At 41.7% G+C, this 17,123-nt stretch overlaps 1 protein-coding gene across 1 annotated transcript; it reads right to left on the reverse strand.

Moving 5' to 3' along the window:
- Nucleotides 1-4,684: 4,684 nt before the first annotated feature.
- On the reverse strand, nucleotides 4,685-8,071 carry LOC139715661 (uncharacterized). Its single transcript, XM_071627221.1, has one exon. It carries the CDS (start codon nucleotides 8,069-8,071, stop codon nucleotides 4,685-4,687), a length of 3,387 nt encoding a protein of 1,128 aa, XP_071483322.1.
- Between the last annotated feature and the right edge of the window lie 9,052 nt (nucleotides 8,072-17,123).

Here is a 17,123-nt window from a genome sequence, read left to right on the forward strand (position 1 = left end):
ATGGCCTTTATTTGCAAGGGTTTGTACATGTGTACATGTAGATGATATCTCTCAGACAGTTTGGCAGATTTCCAACTCTTTTGCTTGTGTCAAGGTGAATCTGGCCAAATAACCACCAAATGCATTCTGGGATAATGTGAGTCACCGCAGTATGACCGACATGTTGATTTATCTGATCGCATAAAATGAGTGTGTTCAGGAACTTTTCAACATGTTTCACTCTACATTTTGGAGCATCCTTGTGACAGTCATGCAGTGTGTTTGTCTATCTCAGCAAAAACAGTGACCACACACAGATATCAGTTTAGACCAGTTTTAATCACTGCAGGAAGGAATATGGCATAGTCCAACATCATTATCCATTATCCTAAAGAGGTCATTTAAAAATTTGAAGCTTGGTGAAAACAGGCACAGGCTACAAATTCTTCTGTATTGTAGCAGTGCAATGTACAGTATCTTCTCAAGCCTTACATTTTGGTACAGTGTATCATCTACATGTGTGGCTCAGAGTTACTTTTTTGAAGTTGTTCGAAACAGTTAACTACAGCGGTAAGTGATCGTTTTGATCATAATGCTTCTTGTTTAATTGACAGATCTAGGACAAATGAAGATTCTGTCGCATAAAACCTGGCATTAGCAGCCCCATGTATAGTGTAGTTACCATAGCAACTATTGCGATCATTGCAACCTCCTAAATGCTCTTCTCCGACTTTAATATCACTCTGCTTCATCATTGTTAGCTTGATTCCTATTGTGTTTTATGGTACATTGTACTTGTATGATGTACATGTGTATTTGGACACTGGTAGGGTCTAGACATACTAGAAATTGACAAGATATTAAAGTGAACATAGGTTTTACTTTGTAACTATGTTCTACTGTATGATGCACAGATCATGAATTTTTGATGCTTTGTAACTGTGGTTGGCAATACTGGGCTAGAATGCGTACAATTGTACCATGCAGCCCAAACTACAAAGGTTATGTACATATACTTGGAAATAAAAGAAAGATTATATACCTACTACATGTAATGTGCATGATTAATGTATAAAAAATACTGGTTCGTATACAGTATTTCATTGTGCAAACATTCTTGCATTTGAAGTTTTCATAGTACACCTTGGGTTTTACTGTTTATCTGAATAGAAAACAGTTTAGCCAGGGAGGTGGGGGGGGGGATGTTTGAATCAACCCCCCCCCCCCACATTTTTTTGTGACTACTCTGCCACGCCAAATTTTTGGACAGCACCTTTCGCTGACTTTTTACTTTCAAGTCTCGCACATCTTTTGATATCATTTTCGCGAAAATCGTGCATACCATTACGACGCTGCACAACCTTTTGTAAATGCATGTCAGACCAAAAATGGCTCAAAAACGTGATTATGTGTATAAAGTCTATGCAAATGGAGTTTTCTCTTCTTATTCATAAAGATATGATTGTTTTCTTTCATATGCTGAAATCAATTAATTTTAGCACAATTATGCTTGAAATAGGTTCTGTTATTAATTTTGCGGAAAAAAATGGTAAAACAAAAGGTCGAAAAACAAAGAAATAAAACAGTAAAATACATAAATTGATTTTGATACCACGAGCTTTACTTCTGATTTAAGAGCAAAATGTATGATTTTTATGCAGCTTTACATTTGTATGATTAGCATAATTTAATTATAATGACAAAAATTTCCATTTCTTTTTATATAGTTTGGTAGATTATGCCGCATGTAATGCATTTGCCAATTTTCATGGCGATTGTGCTGAGATCAGGGGGGGGGGGGTTTGAATGAAACCCCCTCCCCCCCCCCCCCCAAAAAAAAAAAAAAAAAAAAATTCTCTCATAGCTCTCAATGCACATGTAAATTTGTAACAATTCTTGGTCAAAACACAGCATTAAAAAAGCCTTTTGCTTTCTTTTATAATTTATCTGTATCTATTTTATATAATATTTTCTCAAATTAAAATACCGGGTAGTCTACATTTAGTGTTGTTTGGGGCCTACTGATGTTGAACTGAGAAAAGTGTAGAAGCACTAGTAACGTAAGTGTAACATGAGTGGTGTGTTTGAAATGCTACAGAATGTATTTCAGTTCGGTTCAGTTTTACTTCTGCTTTCCATTTTCAATACAATATAACAAAATTTAATGCAATGTTGTTAGTGTCACCATAATTATATGTAGTTTGACACACGGTCATCTGTAGTGTTTTTGAGTGTCATTGGTGCAAAAACTTATGCACTTTTGAAGAGCTTAGTGAGCTTAGATCTACCCGCCCAGAAGAAATATTCTGAATTAATTTCAGCTTTGACCACCCACTTGTCTCCTCAACCATTGGTTATTGCGGAAAGATTCAAATTTGGATCAGCAGAATCAGCATTCACATGAATCAGTGTCAGAGTATGCTGCAGAGTGATCCGCATGCTCTCCTTTTCTTTTGCGATTATTTATACAGCATGTCAAACTACATTGTATTCAAACTACATGTACTCATGTACATTGTATTCACACCATCACTATCATAGTGATGGTGTGAATACAATATAGTTCATATATCTAAATACATAGTATGTACATTGTATCAATACATAGTACTATACAAGTGTCAAATAAGTAAACAAAGATAAACCATTGCCAAATTGAAGGTATACAAGCAGAGTGAACATTTCGAATAAAGTTTATGCATGAAAAGAATATATCATATATACTGTATATATAATTGGAAATGCAGGGGACCATCTGCATCTATAGGCAGACTTTATATCCAGTGTAACATCACATGAATGAATGTAAGTTTCATATTTCTAACATGAAGTGATATACACACATAATCTGTGAATCAAACATTATTTCAAGAGCTCATGTGAGACCCACAATGCACAATGATTGTTGGGTGAACAGAACATGGTTTGGGGCTGGTCTGGATGGACCAGCTATAAATGGACAAATGCACAAAGTGAAGAAATTCTCAGCATTGCCATGTGTCACAGAATTTGCCCGATTTCCATCCTTTTATATGGAAATAAACGGAACAAAGAAATTTTCATAACCTCTGAGAACTGTTGGCAGGCTGTAACTCATACAAGACGAAACGGAGGAAACAATGTGCATTCAGTTAACTCAAATATTTTAATTGTCTATAACTGACTATTGGTTTTACAGCAAATTATAAAAAGAGAAAAAAACGAACATAAACTATTCCTGCTCAGTGGCTTTCTGGCTCTTAGGACATTTATTATGTTTAACTCAGATTGGATTCATTTCACCTCGAATGGCTGTCACGGGTGTACGTTGCGTGACGACGGCTTATGACGACGATGTATGACGATGACAATGCAGGTTGATGACGACGTCGGTCGACGACGGGGCCCCGTTACGCTGGTGCTGGTATAGACGGTCGCGTGGTCTGTCGTAGCAACTCTTCGCGATTGCCGTTCGCGTGGTCGCTCTCCCGACGGACGTCTTAGCGGTGTCTCCTCAGCATCCAGGAATGAAGTCCGGTCGACAGTCTATGCTCCCTTACTGCCTCGGAGCTGGTCGACAGTCAACGACGCCTTTATGCACCTGCCTCTTGCAGTGTCAGTGGGCCCTTGACCCTTCGGGAAGCCCGGAAACCCACTATCTGTGGGTATCTCTAGTTAATACTGACTGGGGTGGCGGCCCCTGTCACCGTTACCGAGTGGCCATTCTCATACCATGTGTCACGGAGACAGCACCACAGCGTGATGTCCCCTTCAAGGCCTGATGTCATACTGCCGCTCCTTGCCACACATAGCACTACCGTGGCTCTACCGAGAGCGGTCTGGAATGTCTTCCATTGACATGTTAAAAAGTTTGCATCAATTTGCATGCTTAAGTACCTATTTACAAATTCCATGCAAATTGACCTCAGTGGAGGAGAGCGTCTGTCACTCCACTCGTGACAAATAACCCCCCATTTAAGATGACAGTCGCTCTGAAACAATAGCCATTTCTCTAATAAAAATCAAATGTCTGTAGCAGGTAAGTACTTTCTCACCATTACTCTTCTAGATCAAAAGCATTATACTCCTTATAACAATTCACTGCTTAATAACTTCACTTGTCGTGATACATGACACACTACTGTTCCAAATATCTGCTGCTGTCCATGGAGACAGTTTATATGGGTATTCTATCGAACCAACAAACTCCACAGTATACTATACAATCTGATTTACTCAGTCAATTGGATAACATATAAACTTCATCATATCTCTTTTAGCACTCTTTTGCATTATTATACCAGCCACAGTTCAATAATAAAATTACTTTTTTTTTCCGCACAATACATACAAAATTGACACTTTCGGCACAATTTCAACAGACTCTTCTTGTTGGCCAGTATAACATTGGAGAATATTATAATACCTGTGCTAATCGCATATTATGTGCATTAGCTGTTGTTACAAAATAAAATGTAATGTGCAAAACCTTCTTATGCACGGTATTATACCGGGGTGTCTGATTCAGGGCAGTCAAATAATTTCGGAGATGTATGAGTCAACTGCATATCTTACCTCATACTCAGCATACATAATTTGTGTAATGCTGTAGCTTTCCAATATACCTCCTAGCATACAATGTATATAACGATAAATTCATTGCAAAATTACATTCTGATTAACCCACATATAATAGAGATAACATGGGCTGTTTACACCTCTATTTCTACTCAGTAGGGCATCTGCTGAGGTAATCAGCCCCAACATTCTCTGAGCCCTTGATTACCTGTACACGATACTGATATGCCTGCAGTGCAAGCGCCCAGCGCATGACTCTTGGATTTTGCATTCGCGCGTGTGTTAGATGAGCAAGCGGGTAGTGGTCAGTTTGCAGCTGGAATGCTCGGCCATACAAAAAGTAAGAGAACTTTCTGACCGCCCACGCAAGAGCTAGACACTCGCGCTCTACGATTGGGTACACGCGCTCGCGTTTCAGCAGTTTTCGAGAAGCGTAGCTGATGGGGAAGTATTTCCCCTCGCTTTCCTGCATCAGCACAGCGCCGAGTCCCACATCGGATGCATCGGTCCGTAGAACGAACTCCTTGTCGTCATCGGGTAGTCTTAGAATTGGGAAGTCGACTAGTCTGTCTCGTAGTGTGCAGAATGCTCGCTCATGGGATTCATCCCATCTTATCTTGTCAGGCTCATTCTTCTTCGTCGCGTCTGTGAGGGGAGCGGCGATCGTGGACATGTTTGGAATAAACTTCCGATAATATCCCACGAGCCCCAAGAATGCTCTCACCTCCTTCTTGGTTGTCGGTCGCGTTGTCGCCATCACCTTCTGGATCTGTTCTGGGGTAGGCTTCATCTTTCCTTGTCCTACGATGTGTCCTAAGAACTCCACGGACTTACACGCGACATGACACTTTGTCGGTCTCGCTGTAAGGTGAGCCTGTCGTAGTCGGAGGCAGACTTGTCGGATGTCGTTCAGGTGCTCCTCCCATGAGGAACTGTAGATCAGAATGTCGTCGATGTAATGGACGACATGGGGCAGGCCTTCCAGCAGAGCTCTCATCATCCGAGTGAACACTGCTGGGGCATTTACTAGCCCGAATGGTAGTACCTTGAACTCGTACTGGCCGTCTGGCGTGACAAACGCGGTCTTCTTCCGGTCTTCTTCGACCACGGGTATCTGCCAATAGCCTTTGGCCAAATCGATCTTGGTGAAGAACTTTGCATTTCCTATCTCTGCCATCAGTTCTTCGATGTTTGGGATTGGTTCGTTGTCGACAATTGTCTTGGCGTTCAACTTCCTATAGTCGACGCAGAAGCGATTCTTCCCGTCCTTTTTCTTTACAAGGACCACGGGGGATGCGTATGGCGATGTCGACCTTTCGATCACTCCCATCCTCAACATGGTGTTGACCTCCTCTCTGATGGTCTCCTTCAGTGACCGGGGGACTGGGTATGGGCGAGAACGTATCGGCTCGTTCGTTTTCAGTTCGATGGCGTGCTCGATGATGTCGGTCCGTCCTGGGACATCGGTCATGACATCCGAGAACTCCAGCAAGAGGGATTTTGCCTCCTTCATCTTCTCCTCGTCTAGCTCGTCACTGCACTTCACGTCATGCACGCTTTCCGACGCTTCGATGGAGGGAAATGAAAGGGGCACCGATCCATCATCATCTACCTGGTCGTCCACGACACTGACGTAGTTCGCCTCCAGTTGTCCCTGGTTTTCGTTCTCGAGGTCGTCGACTTTCTCGTCTTCTCTCCCAATGTACCGTTTCAGGAGATTGGCGTGGTAGGTCCTTTCCTTACCGTTCACTAGCAATCGGTAATCGTCTCTGGCAATTCGCTGCACGATGTCGAATGGACCTCGCCATTGCATTTGCAGCTTATTCCGCGTCGTCGGTAACAGGAGTAGCACTTTGTCGCCGCACTCGAAGCATCTCTCCTTCGTCTTCACGTCGAAGTGTTTCTTGTACTTCCTTGATGCTTTGGACAGTTCCTCTTTGGCGAGTTCACACGTCTGTTCGAGTCGGTTTTGGAGATCGATGACGTACTGGTACGTAGTCTTCGTTTCCTCCTCAGGGATTTCCTTAGTCCACAGCTCTTTCAGTACTGTCATGGGTCCTCTCACCACTCGGCCGTACATGAGCTCAAAAGGGGAAAAGCCAAGGCTTTCGTGAGGCACCTCTCGATATGCAAAGAGAAGAGCTGGCAGGAAGCAGTCCCAGTCGCTAGGTCGCTCCTGACACATCCTCCTCAGCATCTGTTTCAACGTGCCGTTGAATCTCTCGCAGGCGCCGTTCGCCATCGGGTGGTATGGTGTGGTGTGAAATTGCTTCACTCCCAGGAGTTGAGCTGCCTCTTTCATCACACCTGAAACGAATTGAGTGCCGTTATCAGAGAGTATCTCATTAGGAATGCCTAACCTCGAGAATACTTCAACTAACGCCTCTGCTACCCGTTCTGCTTCGATTCGTGGTAGCGCTACCGCCTCTGGGTATCTCGTTGCAAGATCGATTATCGTCAGGATATATCGATTCCCTCTTTCAGTGATCGGTTCAAGTGGTCCGATCAAATCGACCGCCACTCTACGGAAACATGTATCAATCAAAGGGGGGATGGTCAGGGGTACTTTCCCTATCTTACCCCTTGGCGTAGTGCGTTGACATGAATCGCATGATGCACAGTAACGCTTGACATCGGCTTGGATCCCTGGCCAATAGAAGTGGGCGAGAATCCGGTCCGCCGTCTTCTTTGTCTGCAAATGACCTGCTAGAGGGGAGTCGTGAGCTAGTCGGAGCACTTCACTGCGATACGGCTGGGGCACCACTAGCTGCGTGAATGTCTTTCCTCTCTCGACGTAGGGAGACCTGTATTCACGGAAGAGAAGATTGTCACGACAAAAATATCTGACCTCACTTCCTTTCCCTACAGCCTTAGCCTCACCTTTCTCCGCCAACTTTCGAAGTTTCTCCAGTGTGGCATCTCGTGCCTGCTCTCTGATCATCTCCTCCCTGGTTGCAGTGATCGTCGGCTGGTCTGCTGATCCTAGTCTCTTCCAAGGCCGTTCCTTCGATTTCCTCATGCCTCTTGTCTCTACTGCTGCACTTTCGTTGGTTGTAGGTAGGGGTGTTGGTAACTGCTTCACACTCTCGTCAGTGTGGGGACGATCACGACTGTCGGAGGTCGTTGTGATGCCGTTCTGCGTTGTCCCTTTCGAAGACTCTGCTTCCGCGGACTCTGCCTCTGAACTGGAGGTCGTCATCTCGTCAGCTGACGGCTTCTCCCTAGCATCCTCTCCGCTCCATCCGATGTCCTCGTCACCAGGCTGCCTAGCACCACTAACATTACCTATGATTAGATCGTAGATAGCATTCGTCATACATAAAGCATGTGTTGTTCCAACAAAGTATGGTGAATCGATTTCAACTTCTGCTAGTGGCACTTTTCTCACAGTACCATCTATGAGCACACAAGTTTGAATCTCACCAGTCAGCTGTGATTCCTCTATCAGTTGACGTTTCACCACTACGGTGTTGCAACCAGTGTCTCTCAGCACCTTAACTCTTTTACCATTCAACATACCTTCACATGTCGGCATGTCTGTGCCTACGTTACACCCACCACTAAGAAGGGGTAACTCGTGACCACACATCAGTTTGACAGAAGGTGTGCCACTAACATTCCCTCTCTCGTGAGCATCATGAGTAGGGCATACTCCTACCACACATGTTTCTGTTTTGACTTTGGCACATACTGCTTGTTAGTAACTTTCGACTGGTCAGTTTTACGGTCTGGACACTTAGAAGCAAAATGTCCTTGCTTACCACAGACAAAGCAACCCTGGTTGTCACGTGACGTAGCGCCCCCTTTCTTTGCTTGGCTTGCTTCGTTGCCCTGGTTACGAGACTTATTATCGTCGCGTGCGCGTTTACCGGAGCCGCCATGCCCGTGTGCGTCCCGATACCGATCTGCGATATCTGCCATCTCCTCCACCGATCGTGGGTTTCTTTCACGAATGAAAACAGATAATCCACGATCACAACATTCGAGCAGCTGTTCACGCACCGTTAGCTCTAGTAGCCCTTCATAGGACTTACTTGTACCCGACATCTCTACCCATCTAGTAGCATATCCGGTTATGCGCGTTGCAAATTGCCCAAATGATTCGCCCATTTTCTGCCGCGCCTCTCGAAAACGTTTGCGAAAGCCTTCTTCAGTTAGCGCAAACTGCCGCAAGAGTGTATCTTTCAGACTCTCATAGTCATCAGCTTCATTTGCCGGTAAGAGAGAATAAACTTCCAAAGCGCGCCCGGTCAAAAGGTTCCCCAATGCAGGAGCCCAGCATTCTTCTGGCCACTGACTTTGTTTTGCATATCTCTCAAAACGCAACAGATAAGCGTCCAAATCGTCAGAGTCAGCGCGAAACGCCGGCAAGCTTGGTAAGCTACTCCTTACACTATTTTTGTTGCCTTCACATTGACACTCTTATATTGAGCTATTTCTAACTCAATCCTCTTTTGCTTGGTTATTTCTTCCCTTTGTACCTGTCTTTCATCTCTTTCTAACTTTTCATCTCGTCACTTTTCTTCGAGATACTTGTCTCTTTCAGTGCGGGCAAACTCCACTAGTTCTGCACCTTGCAGTCCACAATCTTTACCTAACTGTATGTACTTTTCTAATTCCATTGTGATATCTTATACACACAACATGAGGTTACACAAATCGCGTCTCAAATTCTTGTATGAATAAACCCTGCCAAGTTCTCTCCAGCGGACGAGCCCCCAATTGTCACAGAATTTGCCCGATTTCCATCCTTTTATATGGAAATAAACGGAACAAAGAAATTTTCATAACCTCTGAGAACTGTTGGCAGGCTGTAACTCATACAAGACGAAACGGAGGAAACAATGTGCATTCAGTTAACTCAAATATTTTAATTGTCTATAACTGACTATTGGTTTTACAGCAAATTATAAAAAGAGAAAAAAACGAACATAAACTATTCCTGCTCAGTGGCTTTCTGGCTCTTAGGACATTTATTATGTTTAACTCAGATTGGATTCATTTCACCTCGAATGGCTGTCACGGGTGTACGTTGCGTGACGACGGCTTATGACGACGATGTATGACGATGACAATGCAAGTTGATGACGACGTCGGTCGACGACGGGGCCCCGTTACGCTGGTGCTGGTATAGACGGTCGCGTGGTCTGTCGTAGCAACTCTTCGCGATTGCCGTTCGCGTGGTCGCTCTCCCGACGGACGTCTTAGCGGTGTCTCCTCAGCATCCAGGAATGAAGTCCGGTCGACAGTCTATGCTCCCTTACTGCCTCGGAGCTGGTCGACAGTCAACGACGCCTTTATGCACCTGCCTCTTGCAGTGTCAGTGGGCCCTTGACCCTTCGGGAAACCCGGAAACCCACTATCTGTGGGTATCTCTAGTTAATACTGACTGGGGTGGCGGCCCCTGTCACCGTTACCGAGTGGCCATTCTCATACCATGTGTCACGGAGACAGCACCACAGCGTGATGTCCCCTTCAAGGCCTGATGTCATACTGCCGCTCCTTGCCACACATAGCACTACCGTGGCTCTACCGAGAGCGGTCTGGAATGTCTTCCCATGGAAGTTGTGACTGTAAGCTATTTTTCAAAACTCAATTGAATTTGCCGTCTGTGAATTCCAGATTTAAGCATTTTTTAAAGCACCTGTGCTATCTTCGAATATACTCGTGTACATTGTATTTGAAGACGACTTTCAAACTTACGCCTTCATACTTTACAGCTTATGGAATTGGGTTCCAGTGGATAGGTCCATACCATAGGCCCTTTATATACATCCATCGGACAGTGGTGCAGAATTATCAAGCTACATTGTAGCAACTAGATATTGTACAAACACTTTTGAAGAAGTTGGTACTGAAATTCATGTGTGAATTGTGTGTAGAAAATAATATGTAAATTCAAATCACCATAATCCTTGTATCATACTCATGTAAGAAACCCAGAAGTTTGGGATTTCAAAATATCGTATATTTGAATAGTGAAGTCAAACTAACAGTAAGGAAAGAAAAAGAATTAAAGAGCTACATCCAAACAGATTGGACCCTAATTGCCCAAAAAAGAACACAAAGAAGGGCTTTTTGTTTACAATAATTTCTTGTTTAGCAGTAAAACTTCCATTATGTTAAATATCGACTGATAAGAGAGACATTAACAGCAATTCAGTGTAGGTAATTTCTCAAGGGATATTGTACAAAATTGCACTGTGTGCTTCATGGCCTGGAGAGCATGTACATATAAAAATGTATAGTTCAATATCAAAAGAAGTGTAGACTGGAGTCGTCACTAAGCATAAGGGAATGAATGGGGACACTATATTGAGTACAATCATACAAATCAGAAAAGCTAAGAGGAAAAAAAATTGATTATGTTGGAAAATACAGATAACGAGTAAGTACAGTATAAGTAGCAACCAAGTTTATGACGAATAACCCCTCTCATTTTGAATCATGTTTTTTTTTTTTTGTTATTTAAAGGGATCGTACAGTTTTGGTTGAGACCTAATTTCGCGTTTCTAACATTTTTTTTTGTTATGTCAATCTTAATGTTAATCTTCTAATGAATTCATTATTCATGATTTCAGAGGCCCTACCCCCCCCCCTTTTTTTTGGTGAGTCCTTTCAAATTTGCATTTCTACTGTTTATTACCCAAACCACTTTTCTTTGGAAAGGGATAATTACTCAATCTTGATAGCCCGATATGAAATTTCAGGAAATTTCTGTTATAATCTATTGAAGACATTTTTACGAGTACATGATACAGTTTCGAGTGAAATTATGCCACAGTTGCTTTACTTAAAGGCACCAAACCAGAATTAACAGTGGGTTTACTGAAAATTCATCACATACGACCAAGCCATGAGCATTACGGACGATGTTCAAACATTCCGTCCACCCATCCGTGGTCACGTTTGTAACTGTCCTTTCAAAAGCTCCATAGCTTACAATTTTTACAGAAACAAAAAAAATATTGCATCTGTCTGTGCATGAACATAGTCCTAACTGCCACACGCTTTTTCATCTCGTCTTGATAAGAATTTATAGATTTGAGAGCCTTACATGTAATTTTCTTCCTCCTGTTACCACACATGACCATACAAGTTCATGTTGTCATGCAAAACATAAGCATCACAGCTGAAAATACTTCACTGCATTATTCAAATTATGAAGTACAGTTGACACAACTAGCTGGACCATTGCCCATTTTAAGTTAGTTAAAAAAAATAATTAAACTACAGTATGTCACATTCAATTTAGGACAGAGTTCTGTCCTTGTTACAAATATGATCATGCTAGGATTAAAGTTTTTATTTCCATCAACCTGCCAAACCTTGACAGCAATTTGTCTATTTTTTTTTTCATAAATCTAGTATTTAAATTTTGAAAGCTTTTAGAGAATTTTCCTCCATTGCTGTTTCTCTCATATAACTCTATAGGATTTCAGTCCATGTTACATCACAGCCAAACAATAATAACCACCTGAAAACTGCCGTTAAGGAGCAAAATTATATATATATATGTATATATACATGTATATAAATACACATATATATATATATATTAATATTTTTTTCACATAATATCAACTTATACAAGCTCTGCAAAGCAAAAGAATTCATAAATAATTTAATACCAAAAATCACATGACAAAATCATCAATGCTCCATCCTACTCTAGTTTCAGTGCAGTTTAGGTTTCTATTCTGAGAATCAATAGCCAAGATGCATCTGTTCCATAATAAAATTCATACTCAGACTGGCCTCCACCCAGGCAGAGAGAAAATGTTGCCCGTTTAATGGCATCAATTCAGTCTGGGTCCATAGCATAGGAGGATTCTTTCTCCCCCTCACATTATTTGTTCACCCTCTCTTCGCTGAGGAACAGCAGATTCATGAGCCGTCTGGCTACATCCCTTGTGGCATGGAGCAAATGGCAGCATCGGATCCAAAACAGTCTGCTTAATCTGAAGCACTTGCTTCCCTGACACAAGGATATATGCTCCAGAAGATCCTGGATCTTTGCCCCGCTTCTCTGGACTGCTGTCCTTCGGTCTCCTCTCAATCTCTTGGCTCTTCCAATCCTGGAGCTTGCCGACCTCATCCTGCAGTGCCTCCACCTTCACGACGAGGGCAGCTCACGCAGCTGGGGACAGCAAGGTGGGTGTAGTCCCTGGAGATGTTATCTGGGATGGATGGAAGCTGGGGTTCTACAATGTAGCTGTGCCGGCTGGAGGGGAGCAGTTGTTGGTGTTGTTGTCTGAGGTGGAGGGTGGAGTTCTGGCTGGGTTTCTGGCTGGGATTCTGGCTGCAGGAGGGCAGTCGTTGGACGTGCTGTCCGAGTTGGAGGGTGGGGTTCTGGCTGGTGGAGGGGGGCAGTTGCAGTCGTTGGAGCACAGGGACAAAGTTGGGGTGGTGGCTGGTCCAGTAGACTCTGGATTATAGGGCAGACTTACAAGTTACTTTCCCGTATTTCATGAGAATAAGCAAGGGAGTAACAATTATATCTTTTAGTGTGCATATCTAGATTAACAAAGTGTAATCTCATTGGTAATTGTTCAATTAAAATAGAATAATTCAAAAACTTTGGTCTCCTCACAACGCCTGCTATTTTCTTGTCTATCTTTCATCCAGCTGCTATTCAAGTGCCGCTACTGTATACTACGCAGTATCATTCTAACAGTACAAGGCCCACAGCTGTGATGCACTTTTAATGATGCGAAAGATGAAGCACAACATGCAGGGTGTCAGGATCAAACTTGGGTTTGTGTTTGGCTATGTTTTGGTCACCCAACACTCAAGACTTCAACACCTTCACTTACCTCCAAGCATCCTGTAATTCAAGTGAAGAGAGCTAATTTGACTTAGCCAACGCACTCAGAAGTAAATGAATTTCACACAAAAGTACCTTTAAATCATTTATTACAACTGGAAAATCTCTACCAGTTGGATCATGTTTCATGATACATGAGCGGAAGTTAGCAGTGTGTTCTGTTTTTTAATACAAACATTGTCTTCACAACTTCATTTCCTGATTACTTTATACATTGTACATCTATTTTAGCTTCGCAGGTACAATGTAAGTATAAAATTGACTCATGAATGCAACATTTGTGGACAGTTTACATTTGCATAAAATTCCGGAATTTCTGAACTATTTTATGAGTTCAAAAAATATATGTCAACTTTCCTGAATTTACTGAAGATTGAACTTGAAGTTCACTTGACAATTAAACATGATAAAGATGAAGTGCTGCCAAAAACTGATAAGAAAACTGCTCAACTCACCACCATTGTGGGCACACAACTCCTCCCAAAAATTGTCAGCACTCTAGGGCCATAACCTGTTGGTGTTGGCTCGTCAAACCACAACTTGACTCTCTGCTGCCAAAATGAAGAGTGACTCTCTCCTACACTGTTACAATACAACCTGTTACAACCGGTATTAACCTTCGGGTGGGTCTTGGTATGCTAAGTATCCCTGACATTCACTCTTTGCTGGAAGTGATTACATAAGACCACCTGTCTCTCTCTCTGGGTGGATGCAACACATTTCCACAAAGTTTATTTGTTTTCTTCATTGTGAGTAGGCCTACAACCCCATATAAAACATATGCTAACTTGTAAATGTTATCCCATCAAGACTAACACAAACAAATGAAAGAAATTTCTTTTGCAGATTTTAGATGCTGCAGTGATCCCTGAATAAATGGTGCTTTCAGAAGTTTGTTTGTCAATTTCAGAATTTTGCGGTTGGGAAAAGAAAGTACTGTAAAACATGATATATTCGCGGCATGAAATTTTTGCGAATTGGGGCTGACAGCCTTCTTTGCGGCATGAAATTTTGGCGAATTGCTACTGGCATTCAATGCATAATAGTGTACTGTAGACAAGAACTTTCGCGTGCATTTTAATTTCGCGAATTTTGGCACTCACGAAATTCGCGAAATTAAAATGCACGCGAACATTCCTCGTATTACAGTACCTGTGACACAGGGCAATGACCTTGTTCATGAAATAAGGGAAATATTCAGTGGATGACTGATTGTGACATAGTTACAGAATTCATGATCACTACAAGATAATACCTGGTAATAAAGGCACCTGCCTTGGAATAAATACCATCTGAACTGTACAGGAATGAGACATCTTGTAGACTGGTATGGCTAGAGGTACATTGTACATTAGTAATTTTACAGCCATTTCAAACTTGGGTCATACATAGAACAACTACCATGGTACATTTATCATATCCAGATATATGGACCAAAGTCCTTCAAGGTACTTCTGTATGATGGTCTACAATTTGAAATCTTTAACACACAATATATTCCATGCAGGTTCCCTTCAATAATTCCTCCACCCCCCCCCCCCCCCCACACACACACACACACACTCCTGTGCCAAAGATCTCATAATTGTAATTCAGCTGTGAAATCACCATCTATGGGTTAATCTGCACAAAACAATGAACAATGTTCAAGGCCAGCTATTCGTCGCAACCAATGCAATGACAGCTTAAGATCAAGAGCAAGTGTTAGGATGAAGTGGAAAAGGGCAATGATTTCTACAGTAGCAATGTTTCATATTATGGGATTGGTAAACACATACATTGTACTTTGACAGCAAGATGTCTGACACATGATATCCGACAAACATAGAATCAACGCAGTATATCAACTCAAATTCTTGTACAGCTCTGTTTACTAAACAATGAGTGAAGTCAATTAAGCTGGTTTTCACAACGAGTGGCTCCATCTATATGTCAACGCTGATTTCTGTTGGAATAAAGGCACAATGCTTGACACTTGGATCGAAAATCAACATTTTCCCCATTTTCATCTTTCAAAACAAAATCACAATATTAAGCAAGTTCGTAATTAGCTCATGTACACATTGGTACAAATGACCTTTCTTTTTCTCAGTTGGTTAGGCACTTCACTCGTTCTCAAAGCGGCATAATGCATAAGCTTGCTTGATGTAACAATTTATGGAATTCATGTTCAAACAAAGAAAAACAAAGAATGAACTTGCGTTTAGATCAGGTGATCAGAATACTCCATCAGTTGAGAATTTAGCAGGCATCCATTTCATTGTTTTGTATTGAATGCAATAACAACCTATTTCCCTTTATACCATTCTTGCTGTCAGGTGGATGTGCTGGCAAGCACCATTTAGATAAGGATCACATGAATAATCATCGCATCACTGATGCTTATCTCAGTGAATTTACAAACCAAAATGCCTGTTGGTACAAATGAATTTTTTCTGCTCATGCGCAAAGTGGAATTACGAACTGGTCTATTCCTTTGTCTCACTTCCTCATTTGTGGTTAACAAAATTGACAGTATTCCTCCTGTCTGTAGAATTTCCACATAAGGCTGCGTTCACATAGAAGTATACGGTATTCGCTATTCGCTATTCGCTATTCGCTATTCGCTATTCGGGCACCCAGTACACCATCACCCGCACCGTCAACTCACCATCCCATGCAGTGAGGATTTCTTCCTCCTACATCCCAGCAAATCTTATTAACAATTTCTAAACTGCATCAGAATGTCAGTCTACATGCTTATTTTTGCTAAAGGGCAAATCCAGACCAAAATTGTCATTATTTCATAAACGAGAGACGGTATACGCTGCAAGAAAATCGAACAAGCTCGATTCCCACTATGCTATACTATTCTATGCTATTCGGTACTTTCGAATAGTGCCCTCTTATGTGAACCGGTGTTAGGAAATCCTATCGTTCGATTCATGCTATTCGCGTGCCCTAGAAAACCAGCCCCGAATACCCGAATAGTATACTTCTATGTGAACGCAGCCTAAAGGTAAGAAAGTACATCATACTCTACAAAGTCAGGGCTGACAATTCTTGGTCAACAGCATCCCACCTACAGTGATTTTCTCACGTAATGAACATTTTTACTCCCTTGTTTTCAGCTACTGTCAAACCAGAAATATTCATGTGCACGAAACTTCCAATAATTTCGCCAGGAGCAAAGATTCCTGAAAGTCAAATGCACGTACAAGGGTTTGTTTACACAATGCATTGAATGCCAGTGGTGACTCACAATATTTCAGGCACTCAAAAATGTCACTGGCTCCAATACGCCAATCTTTAAAGTTCATGTTAAGTTTCTGGATTTACAGTACAAAGTACCTTTAAACAGACCAGTTACAAATTAAAAGCACTACATATATATGTGTATATTATATATATATATTATTGTGTGTGTGTGTGTGTGAGACAACACACCTTTTCAAATTGAAATAACATGATAAAATATCAAATATAAGTCCATACATAATCTGCAAATTAAAAGAGGAAGCTACCTAATTCATGTAAAATTCCTCAAACTATTGATAAATCTTATCAAAGTACACATGAACCCCAAACACACAGTATTAAACTTTCCCAATGAATTCTACTTTCTAAAAGTGACAAACAAAATATATGGCTGAAAATCATTGGCGAAAGAAGTAACCAGCATAAACAACATGTTTGGCAAATATAAAACATGAGTAATAAAATCTTAAACAAAATGTACACATGAACAAGGAAATACGGCCTCAAGAAATAACATATCAAG

This window comes from Diadema antillarum, unplaced genomic scaffold (genome assembly GCF_040938485.1).
Source record: "Diadema antillarum isolate AM-2024a unplaced genomic scaffold, OU_Dant_1.0 scf00000006, whole genome shotgun sequence".
Lineage (NCBI taxonomy): Eukaryota > Metazoa > Echinodermata > Echinoidea > Diadematoida > Diadematidae > Diadema > Diadema antillarum.